Here is a 16,292-nt window from a genome sequence, read left to right as displayed (position 1 = left end):
GCCGCGCAGAGCCAGCAGCCGGGCGTGGGCCTGGGGGGGCGGCGCGGCCCCGGGCTGGGAGCTCCCTGCAGCTGTTTAAATAACAAGCGACTCCCAACCCTCGCCCGTCAGTGATGTCAGCCTCCGTGGCGGACGCAGCGCCGTGTCGGCGTGCGTGTTTCCGGCGCTGCGGGGGTGGGGTCGATGCCTGGTGGGGGGTGGCTGCAGTGCCGTGTGGTGTGGGGAGGGGGAATGCAGTGCAGTATTGGGGGGTGCGGTGCCATGTGGTTGTGGGGGGAAGGGAATGCAGTGCAGTATTGGGGGGTGTGGTGCCATGGGGAGGGGAAATGCAGTGCCATATTGGGGGGTGTGGTGCAGTGTGGTTGTGGGGGGGAGGGGAATGCAGTGCAGTGTGGGGGGGTGCGGTGCCATGTGGTTGTGGGGGGAGGGGAATGCAGTGCAGTGTGGGGGGTGCGGTGCCATGTGGTTGTGGGGGGAGGGGAATGCAGTGCAGTGTGGGGGGTGCGGTGCCATGTGGTTGTGGGGGAGGGGAATGCAGTGCAGTGGGGGGTGTGGTGCCATGTGGTTGTGGGGGGAGGGGATTGCAGTGCAGTATGGGTGTGCGGCGCCATGTGGTTGTGGGGGGAAGGGAATGCAGTGCAGTGTGGGGGGGTCTGGTGCCATGTGGTTGTGGGGGGAGGGGAATGCAGTGCAGTATGGGGGGTGCGGCGCTATGGGGAGGGGGAATGCAGTGCAGTGTGGGGGGGTGCGGTGCCATGTGGTTGTGGGGGGAAGGGAATGCAGTGCAGTATTGGGGGGTGCGGTGCCAGTGGGGGGAGGGGAATGCAGTGGGGGGGGTGCGGTGCTGTGTGTTTGTGGGGGGAGGGGAATGCAGTGCAGTATGGGGGGTGTGGCACTGTGGGGAGGGGGAATGCAGTGCAGTATGGGGGGGTGCGGTGCCATGTGGTTGTGGGGGGAGGGGAATGCAGTGCAGTATTGGAGGGTGTGGTGCCATGTGGTTGTGGGGGGAGGGGAATGCAGTGCAGTATGGGGGTGCGGTGCTGTGTGGTTGTGGGGGAGGGGAATGCAGTGCAGTATGGGGGGTGCGGCACTGTGGGGAGGGGGGAATGCAGTGCAGTATTGGGGGGTGCAGTGCAGTGTTGCTGTGGGTTTGGGGTTGGATGCAGCAGTGTACTGGGGGGGACGCAGCACTGCATCTGTGTGTGTGGATGCAGTGCTATGCCTGGGGGAAGGGGCGCAGTGCGGTGGTGGCATGTGGGGGGAGGCGATGCAGTGTCGTGCGGGGGGGGCGGATGCAGATGCAGCGCCGTGAGGGCGTGCGGGGGGGGGCGATGCAGCGCCGTGGGGGCGTGCGGGGGGGGCGATGCAGCGCCGTGTGGGCGTGCGGGGGGGGGCGATGCAGCGCCGTGCGGGGGGGGGGGATGCAGCGCCGTGGGGGCGTGCGGGGGGGGGCGCGATGCAGTGCCGTGGGGGCGTGCGGGGGGGGGATGCAGCGTCGTGTGGGCGTGCGGGGGGGGGAGACCCAGCCTGCCAGGGCGACTCACTGGTGCTGACCTGCCCTCTGCTGGCCATGTCTGGTATTGCCACATGGTTCTTCCAGGGTCCCTCACAGTCCCTGTCCAGCTGTCTCTTCGCCCTCCCTCCCTCCCTCCCTCCCTCCCTCCATGATCAGCAGCCGCCCAGCACGGCTCAGTCTGCACAGACAAACGGGCGCGTGACGGGCACAAGGGGCCTCGGCCTTAATCCCGAGTGATAGGATCTGGGTGCCCTTTCCCAGTCTCGAGCTGCTCTCCCTGGCCCCGCACTGGGGAGAGCAGCCTGGCCGTGCCAGCCCGGCCGTAAGGCATACGGGGCCCTGGAGACGGTGGAGCCATCCAGCTTTCCCTGGGGTACCCGTGGAAGCCCTGTCCTCGGCCTCCCCCCAGCCAGATCCCTTCCCTCGGCCTCGTCAGCTCCTGAGCGCAAGGACCTGCCGAGAGACGGAGCCCTCCAATAGCCCCGCTCCTCAGCCTCCGGGATGAACGGGGGTTGGCTCCGAAGAGCGAACCTCCTCCCAGGTGCCGCTCATGTGATGCGGATCTGAAAATCCCAGCTGTCCCTTTTGTCTGCCCTGGCTCCCTGCGATTGGCTGCCGCTCCTGGTGGCAGAGAGTACGAACGAGCCAGTGTTCCCCCTTCCAGCCCACGCACCTGCACAGAGCCAAGAGCTCCGAGAATAACACCGCTGCCTGCACTGCGGAGCGCGGCTGGTGCCTTATCGCTGCTGCCTTGCCACTCGCCTGCTCCAAGGGCTCCTTGGGGTGTTTTAATTCTGCTCAAGATGAAACTCAGTCAAGTTTTCCTCCCCGAGTGCCTTTGCGTCCTGGTCTCGGTGAGCATCAGCGCGCCGGTGCGGCACATTCCCCCTGGATTCTACCGCCACAGAGGTAAGAGGGCTCCCGTAGGGCGCCAGACGAGCGTGTCGGTGGGTAGAGGCACCCGGCAACGCTGCCTTATTTCCTAAGTCGAGGGATGCAGCCGTCCCCTGGGACTGAGCTATCGTTGCCAGGGGAGGCACCAGCCCCCGGTTCCAGACAAGTGTCAGCTTTTTAGGGCAGGAGACCGTCGTTCTGTTGTGTGTCCGGGGGCCGGGGCTGGGCCGGGGGGCCACGCGGTTACTGCAGCCTGAGGAAATAGCAGAGGAGTGAGCTTTGCAAAGCTCCGTAAAGGCAGGCTGGTCCGCGCCAAAGGACAGACTGATGGGCGTGGGGCGTGGGGCTGTGCGGCGGGAGCCCCGCCGGGCCTCGCGGAAGAAAGCGAGGGCTGAGCAGAGTGCCTTGGCGCACAGCGTTGTCAGGGGTTGCGTAAGAGGCGAGGCCTGCAGATTAACCCTGGCTGTGCCCCGCGCTGGGCCCAGCCTGCTGGAGCGCGAACTCGCCAGCTGTCTGTGCTGCTGTGAGCTGGAAGCGTCCGTCGCCAGCCACTGCCAGTCACTAAGGGCACCGGCGAGGGCGGACGCGGCCCTGCCTTACTGCAGGGGGCTGGCCAAACCCGAACAGCCCTGCCGGGTCAGACCGGTGGATCTGGCCCACTAGCCTGTCTTCCAACAGGGACCAATCCCAGGAGCTTCCGAGTGATGCGTCCACTAGTCTCCACCCCAGCTTTCGGCAGGCCGAGGCCAGGGCAGCGGTGGGCAGTCATTTTTGCAGGAGGGCCACTTCATGCATTTTGGCTGTAGTTGTGGGCTGCCTCCTTGAAGGGGCGGAGCCTCGGGTGAAAGGGGCGGGGCTTCCAGCAGAAGGGGCTGTTCTTCCTAGGCGCGGCTGGCCCCTACGAGGTGGCGGGGGTGGGGGGGAGACTTCGCATGCTCTCCTGCCCTGCCGGGGGTACGTGGTGCCAAGAGGGAACTGGTGCTGTGTGCCCCGGCAGGGGAAGGAGACTTCGCACCCTCCCCCATCCCCAGGTCTTGATTGGCCTGGGGGCAGGGGAGCGGCCAGGCAGTTGCAGGCCAGATCAAATGGCTTGGCAGGCCACATCTGGCCCATGGACCCCATCTTGCCCACCACTGGGCATGGGATACTTCGGCAGGCGATGTGGCGCCCCTGCTCATCCCACTCAATAGCCCTGCCCTCCGTGAACTAGTCGAACTCTTTTTTGAATCTTGATTCGGTTTTGGACATCCCAGCAAAGACTTCTGCCGCCTGCTGTGCACCGTGGGAAGTACTTCCCGCTGTCTGGGTGGAACCTGCTGCCTCGTCACCTCATTGGGTGACCCCCTAGTTCCTCTGTTCTGTGCCGGAGTAAATCGCACTTCCCTAGTCGCTGTCTCCACACCCGGCATGAATATAGACCACCGTCCTCTCCCCTTCGTCGTCTCTTCTCCTCACGTGGACGCTGTTCCACGCCCTCCTTTTCGTTGCCCTGCTTTGGAGCTTTTCCATTCGCGTACATCTGTTTGCGATGCGGCGACCAGATCTGCGCACAGGGTTCAGGCTGCGGGTGCACCGTGGACTTGCGTCCAGGCAACGTGGTGTGTTCTGTCCGGTTATTAATCCCTTTCCTAATCATTCCGCTTTGATTGGTTTTGCCTGCTGCTGCACGCTGAGGGGATGTTTTCAGAGAACTATCCACAGTGCCTCCAAGAAATCTCTGCATGGCAACAGCTCGTTTAGTCCCCGTCGTTTTGCATCTGTGGTTGGGATTACGGTTTCCAATGTGCATGTCTCTGCATTTATTACCATTGACTTTCATCTGCTAGTTTGTTGCCAACTCATCCAGGTTTGTGAAATCGCTTTGTAACTATTCACAGGCCGCTTTGGACTTAACTCTTCAGAGTAATTTTATATCGTCTGCAAATTTCACCAGTGCAGAGTTTATCCCTTTTTTCCAGGTCATTTGTGAACGCGTCGCACAGAGCTAGTCCCAGTGCAGACCCCGGCGGGACCCCACTAGTTACCTTCTTTCTGAAAACTGACCCTTTATCCCTACCCTTTGTGTTCCATCTTTTAACCAGTTACTGATTCATCGGGGGACCTTCCCCCTAATCCCATGAGAGCTTCCTTTGCTGAAGAACCTTTCATGGGGGACCTTGGCAAAGTGTTTCTGGAGATTTAAGTACGTTGTGTCGCTTTGTTCACCTATTGACCCCCCCCCCCCCCCTTCAGAGAATCCTAATAGACTTGGTGCGGCATGTTCCCGTTACTAAAGCCATGTGATTGACTCTTCCCCAGCACATCCCCTGGGTTTGTCTGACCATTCTGTTCTCTACTGTAGTTTCAATCCATTTGCGGGCACTGACGTTAGGTTTCCCCCCCGTAATTGCTGGGATTGCCTCTAAAGCCTTTTTTAGACATTGGCATCCCAGTAGCTACCCTCCGGTTACCTGGTCCAAAAGCTGATTTGAATGAGTAGTTACATACTACGATTAGCAGCCATGCAGCTTCATAGCGGAGCTCCTCGAGGACTTTCAGGTGAATCCCATCTGGGCCTGAGGACTTATTGCTGTTTATTTGTATCCGTTTGTTCCAAACCCACCTCCTTTGCATTTGGCAGCACTGCCTAGATAGCTTCTTCTCCACGCAGTGGCTTTGTTTTTGTGGGGGTCTGTTGGGCATGGACCCGGGGAGAGAAATGCTGCCAGTAAAAGCACAAGGAACAGCAGAGGGGAGGCTGAAAAGCCAGGATACCTGCGGGAACTCCCTTTAGCTCACGTGTTCAGAGTCCTTGCTGTGCCTTTAAGGAGCACGTGCATCCATCCACCTCCTCTTCAGAATGTCCCGATGTCTTTGATTCAGGACGACAAATCTTCCACTCCTGCACCGGGAAGTCTGCTTGGAAGAACTCCTGGTTTATTAGCAAGAGTCAAAGCTTTGGGTGGCGGAATCAGATGTCCAGTAGAAACTGCACAGGAAAGAGGCCAGCTAAGAGCAAACCTAGAAGAGACCTATTTAAAAAGTGTAGCTTCCGTTCCGACTCTTCGAGTCTCCTCCCTGAGTAGGTGGGGAGTTTTGGATTGTCAGGGATGTGCACTGGATTCATCAAAAATGTGTCACTCGGTTCTAACCGCCGGCACTTGGTATCGCATCTCAGTGGAACTTTCACATCACATGAAACCAACTCAGTTGCATCGGAAATGCTGCTCCCATCTGAGAGTGACACGTTGGTTCTAAGACGTGGGCTCGGAGCAATGTTTCCACAACAGCTGTTTCGAATTCTGAAGGGACGTTTCTTTAACAAACGAATGTTTCCCAGCACGGCTTTCAATGTTTTATTTATAATCTCATTGACGAGACTCGGCTTCGATGGCTCTGCAAACGGTAATTTTCACCGTCACACCCCTGCTCTCCCCCCACCCGGGTCGTTACTCCCACTCTAGCGGGAAGGGAATTGAGGACTCGGAGGTGGTGTCTTACCAGAGTCCACGCAGTCACTCAGGAAACGTGGGTTTAGTTCTGCCAGTTCCGTGGCTACAAGACGATTCCGCCTCCCGCCACGCAGCTCACACGGGGCGCTGCTGCTGCGTGGGGCTGTGGCGCGGGAACGGGCCCGTCTCCGCCTGGACGCCGCAAGTAATAGAACAGAATCGGGGCCCCTTTACCGCTAACAGAGCGTGCGTAGTGCAGGAAAGGGCAGAGAGCAGCACCCGCCCCATCTGTCGGCGTGTGGCACGGCTCCCCACGGGGGGCTCCCTTGACTTCACTCTGTTCCGCCCTGCCTCTCAGGCAGGGTTTAGAGCGGCTTGTCCACCCCCTCCCCGACCTGCGCCGGGTGACCCACGTGCCCACAGGCAGGCAGGGCAGTCCCTGGTCTCTGAAAACGTGCCCAGTTTTAAATGCTGCTTTAACTCCCATTTCGACTGCAAGGATCTTTTGTTGGATCAGCACGCAGAAAACAGAGCCACTGGGGCAAAGCTGTTGGCAGCTCGTTGGGCCACAGGGCAGGAGGGTGCCTCCTGCGATGCCCCGGCGCACGAAGGCCCTGGCGCACGGGGGCGCACGAAGGCCCTGGCACACGGGGGTGCCCTTTCGCACTTGGTGCACGGGGAGCACTCCGGAGTGGCACGAGAGGCAGCTGCTCACACGCTCAGCGTTTCCTGGCCTGTGGCACGGATGGGGGCTTGCCAGGCAAGGGTGGGGGCAGCTCCGTGCTCCCAGAAGGGGCGAGGCTGGGGCAGCCAGCCCTCAGGGCCTCCCAGAGCATCCCACACAGGCCCCTGCCCCCCGGTTGCCCTCTCGGCTGCTCAGAGCGTGCTGCACGCCTCGTGCGGCAACCAGACGGCCCAGGTTGCTACCGCAGGAGCCCCAGGTCCTTTTGAATTGCCTCCTCCACCTGCCATTGGCAGGCCTGGGCATGGAAGAATCTAGAGGCTGCCCTGCTGAGGTGCCCCAGCCCTGACCGGTCCCTCTGTGGGCCAAACCTGGGCCCCTCCGGCTCCGTGGTGCCAGCAGCAGGATGGCTGCGGTGTGGACCCTGGGCAGAGCCCGACCAGACGCCCGGCACAAGCCCCCTGCGGCCTCGCCAGCGCTCAGCACGGCTGCGGCGGGTGGCCTGTGCCTGTCCGGCGCCACCGATGCCAGGAGGGGGCAGGGTTCCGGTTCCCGCCTTCGCCAGGCTGCCGACGTGCCTTGGCATCGCCGTTACAGGCCGAACGGCCCTGGGGAGACCTGGTCCCTGCTCAGGCAGCGTGTTGTGCTGCGGCCACTAGAGGGAGGAAGGGCCCAGAGCAGGCAGGGACCGGGATGGCCAGGGCAGGACCATTCGGGTGCCTCCTGCTGCTCGGCTTTGTTGGGGCGGTTGGCTCAGTAACTGCTCCCCAGCAGGGCACCCCAGGCCCCTTCCGCTGCCCTGGCGGCTTCCCCCTCCCCGCCCAGCAGCAGACGCATTTGCCTCCCACAGGGGCCTCAGGAGGCCGGGGCTGCACAGCCGGTTGACACGGTGCTTTTGTGCTAGTTTGATCCCTGTGACTTGGGCTCCAGGCCTTACAGCTTGTCCCCGAGAGAACGCGCCCAGTGCGGGTTCGGCCCCCAGTGAAAGGGGCGTGACGGGCTGTGTAGACGCTCTTAATGCGTTTTAAACCGGGTTTAGTGTAACGCTGCTTAAACCGATTAGGGACCGGTTTAGGGAAGGCTAAAATGACCCGCTTCTAAACCCCGCGAGGCGTCCGCGTGGCAGCCTGCGTCTGTGTAACTGGAATGGGTTTGACAACCGATTTCGCGTAAACCGAGGGCTCGGTTCTCACTTTGGGGTGCGGAAGAGCAGCCCGCGGGCATGTGTGCTCGGCACCCGCCTCGCGTGTAAATCATTGGCCTCCCTTGTCCTCTCTCCCGAACTGCCGAGGTCCCTGGAGGCTGAGGGGGCTGCATGGAGCAAGGCCCCAAACGCTTCCGAGCAGTCACTCTGCAGCCAGAGGAGAGAAGCAGATGTAGCCTTGTGATCTCAAAAGCTCCCCTCTCCAGCTTAGGGCGCTCTTGGGAGCCGCTCTCCCCGCACACAAAGGGGACGGAGCGGCACAGCTGGGTTCTGGGCGTGCGGGGCTGAATACGCCTTTGCTCGCTTGCGGCCGACCCATGATCGGCTGATGTCCTGGGCTGAGCATGCACTGCTGTGCTTAGTGGAGCCTGCAGGAGAAAGGCGGCCTCGCTGGGCAGTCTTTGGAGCTGGGGTTCAGACCGGCCCCTCAGCCGTCCTGGGGCCTGGTCTGCACGTCCCTCCTCCGTGCTCCAGGATGTGACGCTTGGTTCCCCCCAGAGCGATAGCGGCGTCCGGCCTAGTGCAGCCGCGCTCTGCTACCGGCATCCACGCCCTTTCGCTGGTGCGGCTGGGAGCCGGTCCCCGCTACGCCGCAGGAGCACTTCGTGGCCGGTGTAAACTGGGTGGGGGGGGGGTTGCTGGGGCAGCTGTGCCAGGAAATCTCCAGCGCAGACACGGCCGGGGTCTGTAAGGTAACGGGGCGGACGGCCACGCGTGTTTACCGGCCGGTCGACGTGAGCGGGCCAGGCCTTAGGGCTGAACCCGACCAGGTGCGAACATTTGGGTCCCGTCCGCACCAGAGTCCCTTTGTCAAGGGATGGAACGCTGGGCTGGCTCGGCCGGGGCGCTCAGCATCGTTCTGCCGTTCAGAGCCGCCAGGGCGAGTCGGCACGTGGCCATCGCTGTGCCAGCCCCTCCCGTAAACCTGTCTGGATTTCAGTTGAAATCAATGTATTAACCCGGGCATGCCCTTCTATAGACACGGCCACAGCGAGCCGGAGTGACTGTTTTCTCTGCACACTGGTTTTAGAGTGCTCTAGCTAAACCCATGCAAACCTCTCCTGCAGGTGCTCTGGCAGCCGCTGTACCCTGGCTTATGCTAGCGTAGCTTAATTTGGTAAACCAGATGCAGTTTTGCCAACTCCAGGTGTTCGAACAGCATGGCGCTGGCCCTAAAAATCCTGAGACTGGCTTACAAATCAGGCAGATTTATATAAAACTGTATTTATTTGAGGGGTTTTTATTTTCCTTTTGGTTTCTGAAACTTTAGGGCGTATTTGGGTCTGATGTCAGGCTTGTCTCTGCAAGCCAGAGGGCTAGAAAGTTCCTCTCTTTAAATGGAAGCTGAAATTCTCATCTGATTTGAGGAAAACACTAAATATTGCAAGAAACTTGCACTAGCTCAAAGAAATGTTCCTTTGCAGCAGCGTCCTGACCTGGGCTGTGAGGAGGGTCAGACTGAGCTATGTGAAGCGAGTCTTGAAACAGAATTGCAAGTGCTGGCAAAGCAATGGATGCAAAGAAGACTGACGTAATTAAGGGTATTTAAGTGCCTGCTGTAAAGGTTTGCCCAGCTTTCACTCCACGTTTGAAACCTCCTGTCTCTTGTTTTGAAGTCAAGTCTCTGATCAGCTGGGCTGTTGCCCAAAGGCAATGTTGAGCCACTGGGATGCGGCTTTGGGGGTGGGGAAGGGACCCTATTGTACGGGACCACAGGGAGGGAATTGATGTTTATTTCCAAACATTCAAAGTGACAACACATTCCAAAGGGGCCTGGAATTGCTGTAACCTTGAATTATCCAGATGCTGAGCCGCCTCTGTCCCGGGTCCCCTTTTGTGTGATTTGATTCATCCTCCAGAGGCTCCCTGCTGAGGACAGCCCTGGCTGAATGAGGCAATTGAGAGGGAGGAAAGAGAGAGGAGGGAGCGCGAGAACATTTAACAGCTTCTGGCTGTGAAGTTGAGCGGAATCCTGTTGAAAGCCTGGTGCCTGAATAGCAGCTCTGATCTGTGTCCGGCAGGTCCTCCCTGAAGTCAGAAGCAGAGTGACACATGCCAGGATGTGTGCGTGCATGTGCACGTGTGTGTGCGCGCGCGCAGCATAGTGCAAGCAGCCTTTGCACAATGCATCACAAAATGAGCAGCACTTCCCAGCATGAGTTTCACATGGTGGGGTTTGGTCAGAGCTGGTTAATTTCAGCAGCAGCCCCAGGTTGTGTAACTGACGGACTTGCCTGGGCCCTGTCAGCGTCTGTTTTTAAAGCTCCCAGGACCATGCTTTGCGGTAACTGTCTCTGCCTCCTAATACTCTCCCCCTGAAACATGCACGTTGCCAGAGGCCAACCAGCCGGGGCCCTGCCTGTGCTCAGCGCTGTACAAACACACCCATGCCAGCAGCCCCCGCCCGCAGGCGCTCACAGGCGAGCTGGTCCGGAGGGGGGTGCAGGGTTCTGAGCCCGGCTGGAGCAGATACGGGTGCTGCAGCCCAAGCAGCCTGAGAGCGAAGTTTGCAGTGAGCATGCGACTGGTCGCTGGTGGAGTCGGAGACGGGCAGGCCCAGTTCGGTGGGAGGCCGCCCACCCCGACCAGCACTCTGGGGGCAGAGGCGGGCTGCAGCTGGGGAGCCGTGGCAGTAGCGGGGCTGCTCCGAAGGGCTGGGAGGTGAATGGGAGCTGCCCTCTAGACAGCCAGCGGGCCTGGCCCGTCAGAGCCTGCTGTGCGGCGCCGGCGCCTGGGCAAGGTGCAGCTGGGCAGCGCGAGCCGGGCTGGGGTCGTGCCCCCGTCTCACCTGGGCTGGGGTTTTACCACCCGCTCCCCGTGCCCTGGAGCGGCAGTGGGGGCAGGCGAGAGTTGGGCTCCTGTGGTCGCAGGGGAGGAGGGTTTTCCCCCAAGGCAGCCCTGCCCTTCCCAGCACTGAGGCTGCCCCCTTCCCCGCTGCCCTGTGCTCTTCGCAGTGTTGGGGCCCTGCCCTGGGCTGGGGGTTCCCCTTTGGCCCCACGGGAGTCAGCAGTGAGGTGCTGGGCGCCCGGTCACCCTTAGCTAGAGCGACGCCCCCACTCCTGGCATCAGCCCCCCCCCCGGTCTGCAAGCTCTGGGCAGGCCCCTGCCTCCTCCAGGGAGGGCTGGACGTGGCCTGGAGCTGCCAAGCGCCACGCTCCTGCTGGCAGCTGGTGCCCCTCTCCTGGATTTGGGCTGCAAATCGCCCTGCAGGGCTAAAGACCGGATGGTTCCCAAGCTAGGAATGGAGGCCCCTGACCCCTCCTCGGAGAGGTGAAGCTGCTGCAGCCCCATGGGGGACAGTGGCATCCAGAAGGGTGGGGGGCAAGTCAGGAAGCAACATGTGCCGTGGCAGCTGGGGGCGGGCCGTGCGCTGTGTGCCGTGGCAGCTGGGGGCGGGCCGTGCGCTGTGTGCCGTGGCAGCTGGGGGCGGGCCGTGTGCTGTGCGCCGTGGCAGCTGGGGGCGGGCCGTGCGCCGTGGCAGCTGGGGGCGGGCCGTGTGCTGTGCGCCGTGGCAGCTGGGGGCGGGCCGTGCGCTGTGTGCCGTGGCAGCTGGGGGCGGGCTGTGCGCTGTGTGCCGTGGCAGCTGGGGGCGGGCTGTGCGCCGTGGCAGCTGGGGGCGGGCCGTGCGCCGTGGCAGCTGGGGGCGGGCCGTGCGCTGTGCGCCGTGGCAGCTGGGGGCGGACCGTGCGCCGTGGCAGCTGGGGGCTCCCTGCTCACCCAGGGAGAAGGGGCGGGGGGTGCGCTCTGCATGGGGCAATGGGTGCTGCCTGGGTGCTCAGCCTTTCGCAGCGCGCTGGCTCGTACCATGTGGCCGGGCCGGGGCTCAGGGCCAGGCCCCCGCTCGCCAGCGTGTGGCTTTGCAAAGCCGCCTTTGCGCCTGGGGCAGCCGGTAAGTTAACCCGACGCCCGCCGGCCTCGCGCCGAGACCCCCGCCATGGCCTGACACCCCTGAGCAGGGCCCGGACACGCCACTAGCCCTGCAGGTCCCCGCGGCCGGCAGGAGCCCGGGCTCCCTGGACCCTCCTTTGCTCGGGGCTGCGCTGGGCAGGTGGGCTCTCTCCTCTCGGCCAGCAGCAGCCGCTGGCAGCAGGGATCCATACTGGCTGGGGGCGTCGCTACGGCACATCTCTCTCTCGAGCCGGGGGGTTCTGGGTTTAACTCAGCTGGGGCAAATTCTGGTTTGTGCCTCACTGGATCCCTGGGCTCCACCAGCCCATGGCAAAGCCAGTGAGATCCCCTGGGGAATGTGGGCAGGACCCGTGGGGGCGATGCGCCCCCCCCCCCCCCCCGCTTTAGGGATCTTCCTGTAACTTGCAACCATGACTGGAAAGCCCCCGGATTGCCCTGGGGCCCGTGATCTGCCCCGCCTGGCGCCTGCAGACGGCCCTGCCGTCCGGAGCGGAGAGGAGCTCCAGGGCGAAGATGCAGGACTGGGTGAGCGGGGGGCCCTGTGTGGCAGGACCAGATTGCAGCCGTTGGTTGAAGGAGGCTCCGAGCAGGACAGCTGCCTCCTGAGCGGGCGGGTCGTCCTGCAGGCGATGGTCTCGTGCCACCGAGCTGGGTGCAAATGGAACAAGCCGGGCCGGGCCGTTCCAGTCCCGCCAGCAGGGCTGGATTAAGGGGGGAGCTAGCCGGGCAGTTGCCCGGGGCACCAACCTACGGGGGGCGCCCGATTGCAGCTGTAAGGGACGCCGTGCGCCCAGGGGCAGAGCTGCGCATGCGTCGCGTGCCCGCTGCCCGGGGCGCAGGAAGGGCTCGAGCTGGCCCTGCCCGCCGGTGGGGTCGCTGCCGGGTGCTCAGGAGGCCTGGCTCGAGGGAGGACATGACCTCGGGTTGCTGACTTGAGACACTCCTGCGGGGCCTCCCTCCGGGAAGGGCCGGCTCGCCCTGTTCCTGGGAGGTGTTGCTGCTCCCCAGGCTTTCATCACTTTCCAGTCCTCCCGCGGGCGTTTCACAACCTCCTCGGAGCTTCCCGTTGTGTAACTTCCAGCAGCAGCCGGTTCACCTCCCTGCCCAGCTGTCTGGGGTCAGAGGGTGGGCCGGCCACCTTCCTTTCAGGGGGAGAGCTGGGGGCACGTTTGTCAATAGGACGGAGGGAGGGCGGATGGACGTGGAGGTGGGGGATTGTCGCAGCAGGAGACTAGGACTCCTGGGTTCCTTTCCCAGCTCTGCCAGTGACTTGCAGCTTAGCCACATCTCTCCACAGCTCGGTGCCTCAGTGCCCCCTTCTCTACGCACGGGGCTAGTGCCAGGCCTGAGGGTGCAGCCCAAGAAGGGATGGAGCATGATGGAGTCTGCTGTCCCCTGTGGCGCAGGCTGTGGCACCCCCGGCGCTGTGGCTCTCCTGGGCTGAGAACAGTGGAGCGAGGCAATGAGAGGACCGGGGGGCTTAAGGAAGTTTGGATTGGATAACTGGACTGTGAGGTGGATAGAAAGCTGGCTAGATTATCGGGCCCAACGGGGAGTGACCAACGGTTCGATGTCTGGTTGAGGGCCCCAAGGTTCGGTTCTAGGACTGGTTTGTTCAACATCTTTATTAATGACCGGGACGAGGGGATGGATTGCACCCTCAGCAAGGTTGCGGCTGACACTAAGCTAGGGGGAGGGGTAGATACGCTGGAGGGCAGGGACAGGGTCCAGAGTGACCTGGACAGGTTAGAGGATTGAGCCAAAAAAAAATATGAAGTTCAACAAGGACAAGTGCAGAGTCCTGCCCTTGGGACGGAAGAATCCCAGGCATTGGTACAGACTGGGGACCGACGGGCTAAGCAGCAGTTCTGCAGAAAGGGACCTGGGGATTCCAGTGGATGAGAAGCTGGATGTGAGTCAACAGGGCGCCCTTGTAGCCAAGGAGGCGAATGGCATATTGGGGTGCATGAGGAGGAGCATTGCCCGCAGATTCAGAGAAGTGATTATTCCTCTTTACTCGGCTCTGGGGAGGCCACATCTGGAGTATTGTGTCCAGTTCTGGGCCCCCACTACAAAAAGGATGTGGCCGCATTGGAGAGGGTCCAGCGGAGGCAATGAAATGCTGAGGGGGCTGGAGCATATGACCTACGAGGAGAGGCTGAGGGATTTGGGTCTGTTTAGTCTGCAGAAGAGCAGAGTGAGGGGGGGTTTGAGAGCAGCCTTCGACTACCTCACGGGAGTACCAAAGACGATGGAGAGAGGCTGGTCTCAGTGGTGACAACAAGGAGCAATGGGCTCAAGTTGCAATGGGGGAGGTCTAGGTTGGATCTTAGGAAAAACTCTTTCCCTAGGCGGGTGGGGACGCCCTGGGCTGGGTTCCCTAGGGAGGGGGTGGAATCTCCATCCCTAGGGGTGTTTAAGTCCCGGCTGGACCAAGCCCTGGCTGGGCTGATGGAGTTGGGTTGGTCCTGCCTTTAGCAGGGGCTGGACTCGATGGCTCCTGAGGTCTCTGCCCGCCCTGGGGTTCTAGGGTTCTATGACACCCAGGGGGTAAGTTTTTCGAATGGAGAATCCTTCATGTAAAATGTCCTTTTGTCCAAGGGTGGAGTTAGGGCAAAGGGGTCACCAACAGTCGATCGGGATCTTCCGGTCGATCTTGGAGCCTCTGACGGGCCCCTGACTGGTTAGGCCAAGAGGCTATCTAGTGCCAGCACTTCCCCCTCCCCCCCCCCCGCTGCGCACCTCCTGCCCTGTGCCTTGGAGCTGCCCCTCCCTGGGAGCCTCCTGCTCGCTGGGCAGGGCAGGGGGAGGAGGGCACTGATGCTAGGGAGCCCCCCTCCCACCCCGGAGTCTGTCTCCACAGAACGGCGCTTGGGATGGAGGGGTTCACTGGCCGCTTTTGGGAGCGGTGCAGGGCCAGGGCAGGGGGGAGCCGGCCTTAGCCCCACTGCACACCCCCCAGGAGCCACCTGGGGTAAGCAGGGCCCAGCTGGAGCCTGCTCCGAACCCCTTACCCCAGTCCTGAGCCCCCTCCTGCACCCCAAGCCCGCCCCAGACTCCGCTCACAGCCCCTCACGTGCAGATCCCAAAGACCAGCGCCTGCGCCCCAACCGCCTGCCCCAGCCCAGTGAAAGGGGGGCAGGCGTGAGCAGGGCGGGGCCTCGGAGAAGGGGCGGGACAAGGGTGTTTGGGTCTGCGGTAGATCCTGGACTGCACTTCCATTCCAGAAGGGATCTGGTGCTTAAAAGGGTGGGAGACCTCCCACCCCCGGTCCACAGTGCTGGGTCCTGCCACGAGGGCTGGGGACTGGACCCGATGCCTCTTGAGGTCCTTCCCGGTCCTAGGGCTCTAGGATTCATCCCCTGCCCCGCCACAGAGACCCCGCCCAGTCGACCTCCTTCCTCAGCCCCTGCGGGGGGAACTTAGGCAGAGGGCGGTGGCTGCTGGCTGGCCCCCGGCTCCGAAGGCAGCAGCTCTGCTGGCAGTCCGGCTGGCCGTGCCGTCCCATGCCCCCCTCGCTGCTGCATGACGTTCGACCTGTGCGCTGGGAAGGGTGAGGCCGGGGGCTGAGACACGTGGAGGTGGCCGGAGCCCGGCAGGTCCCCCCCTGCCAGCGCCAACCCTTCGGCACGTCTGACGCCGGCTGCGTCCCCTTTACCTGGGGTTTGGTTTTGGCTGGTCCCAGTGATCCGACGGGTCTGCAGTTCAATGCAGCTTTGCAGCTGCTGAGCAAGCCAGCCCTCACGTGCGGTCTCCCCCCCCCCCGCACCCCCAGAGTCCAGCCTCCTTCAAGAGGTGAGGGGCTTGGTTGGGAGCAGGGGTCGCCGCAGGCTCCGTGTGCCACTCTCTACACGCTCCATTTACGTTCCAGCTCTTCCAGCGGTTGCTCCCTGGCTCCGCCCCCCACCTCAGAACCTCGCGCCCCCCGGGCTGAGCCCCCAGCCCTCTGCCAGCAGAGCGTGGGTCGGGCCTGCCCGCCGCAGGGAGCTCCCCACTGCCCAGCTGGATTCTCGCTACCGTGCACGTGCGTCCGGGAGCCCCGGGGGAGCCGGATGCGCTGGGGGCGCCGGAGCAGTAACCCTCCCCTGGCTGCTTCTTTCCACAGGGAGAACGTCTCTACCCAACCTAGAGGAAGAAATCGACCTCTTAGCCGACGCCCTGGCCAAGCAGGATGCCACTCGCCTCCACCTGCCCCAGGACGGTGAGTCCGGAACCCGCCTGCCCCGGCGCGCTCCCCGCAGCCTTTTCTCCCAGCTGCTTCCCGAGGGCCCGGGCCCCCAGGCCCCTGGGGCTGACAACTCCGGCTCCTCTCGCGCTGAAATCTGTGGAAAGCAAGAAACACGAGCCTGCCGCAGGGCCCCGCTGTTCAGAGAGGGGCCGTCCGGAATTGCTGGCTTTCCAGGGAAGGGTTGCTGGCATTTCCTGGCTGGCTGGCTGGGGAGCGAGCAAGCCACGGCGGTTTCCTTGCTCTGCAAACACTTCAGCAGGAGCAAAGCCCAGGGCCCAGAAAACATGTGCACTTCCTCATTTGGAAGCTCCCCAGACTCCCGTCCTCCAGGCACGTCATGGCAGTGCAGACTAGTGGTTAGAGCAGGGGGGCCTGAGGTCTATTCCTGGCTTGACTACAACTCGGGGTGACCTGGAGGAACTCCCCTA

At 62.5% G+C, this 16,292-nt stretch overlaps 1 protein-coding gene across 2 annotated transcripts in view; it reads left to right on the top strand.

Moving 5' to 3' along the window:
* NPDC1 (neural proliferation, differentiation and control 1) overlaps positions 1-16,292 on the top strand; it is a 69,953-nt gene that overhangs the window by 45,105 nt on the left and 8,556 nt on the right. The window contains exons 1-2 of one of the 2 annotated variants that reach the window (XM_089772840.1): positions 2,235-2,425; positions 15,742-15,837. In XM_089772840.1, coding sequence (XP_089628966.1) covers positions 2,320-2,425; positions 15,742-15,837 — 202 coding nt within the window. In that variant the 5' untranslated portion in view covers positions 2,235-2,319. Of the gene's footprint in view, positions 1-2,234; positions 2,426-15,741; positions 15,838-16,292 lie in introns of those variants that run through there. The other variant, XM_075906050.2, reaches the window with a different exon arrangement.

This window comes from Pelodiscus sinensis, chromosome 23, assembly GCF_052426305.1.
Source record: "Pelodiscus sinensis isolate ZL-2025 chromosome 23, ASM5242630v1, whole genome shotgun sequence".
In the NCBI taxonomy this organism is placed as follows: Eukaryota; Metazoa; Chordata; order Testudines; family Trionychidae; genus Pelodiscus; species Pelodiscus sinensis.
This window is presented reverse-complemented; position numbering and strand designations above follow the sequence as displayed.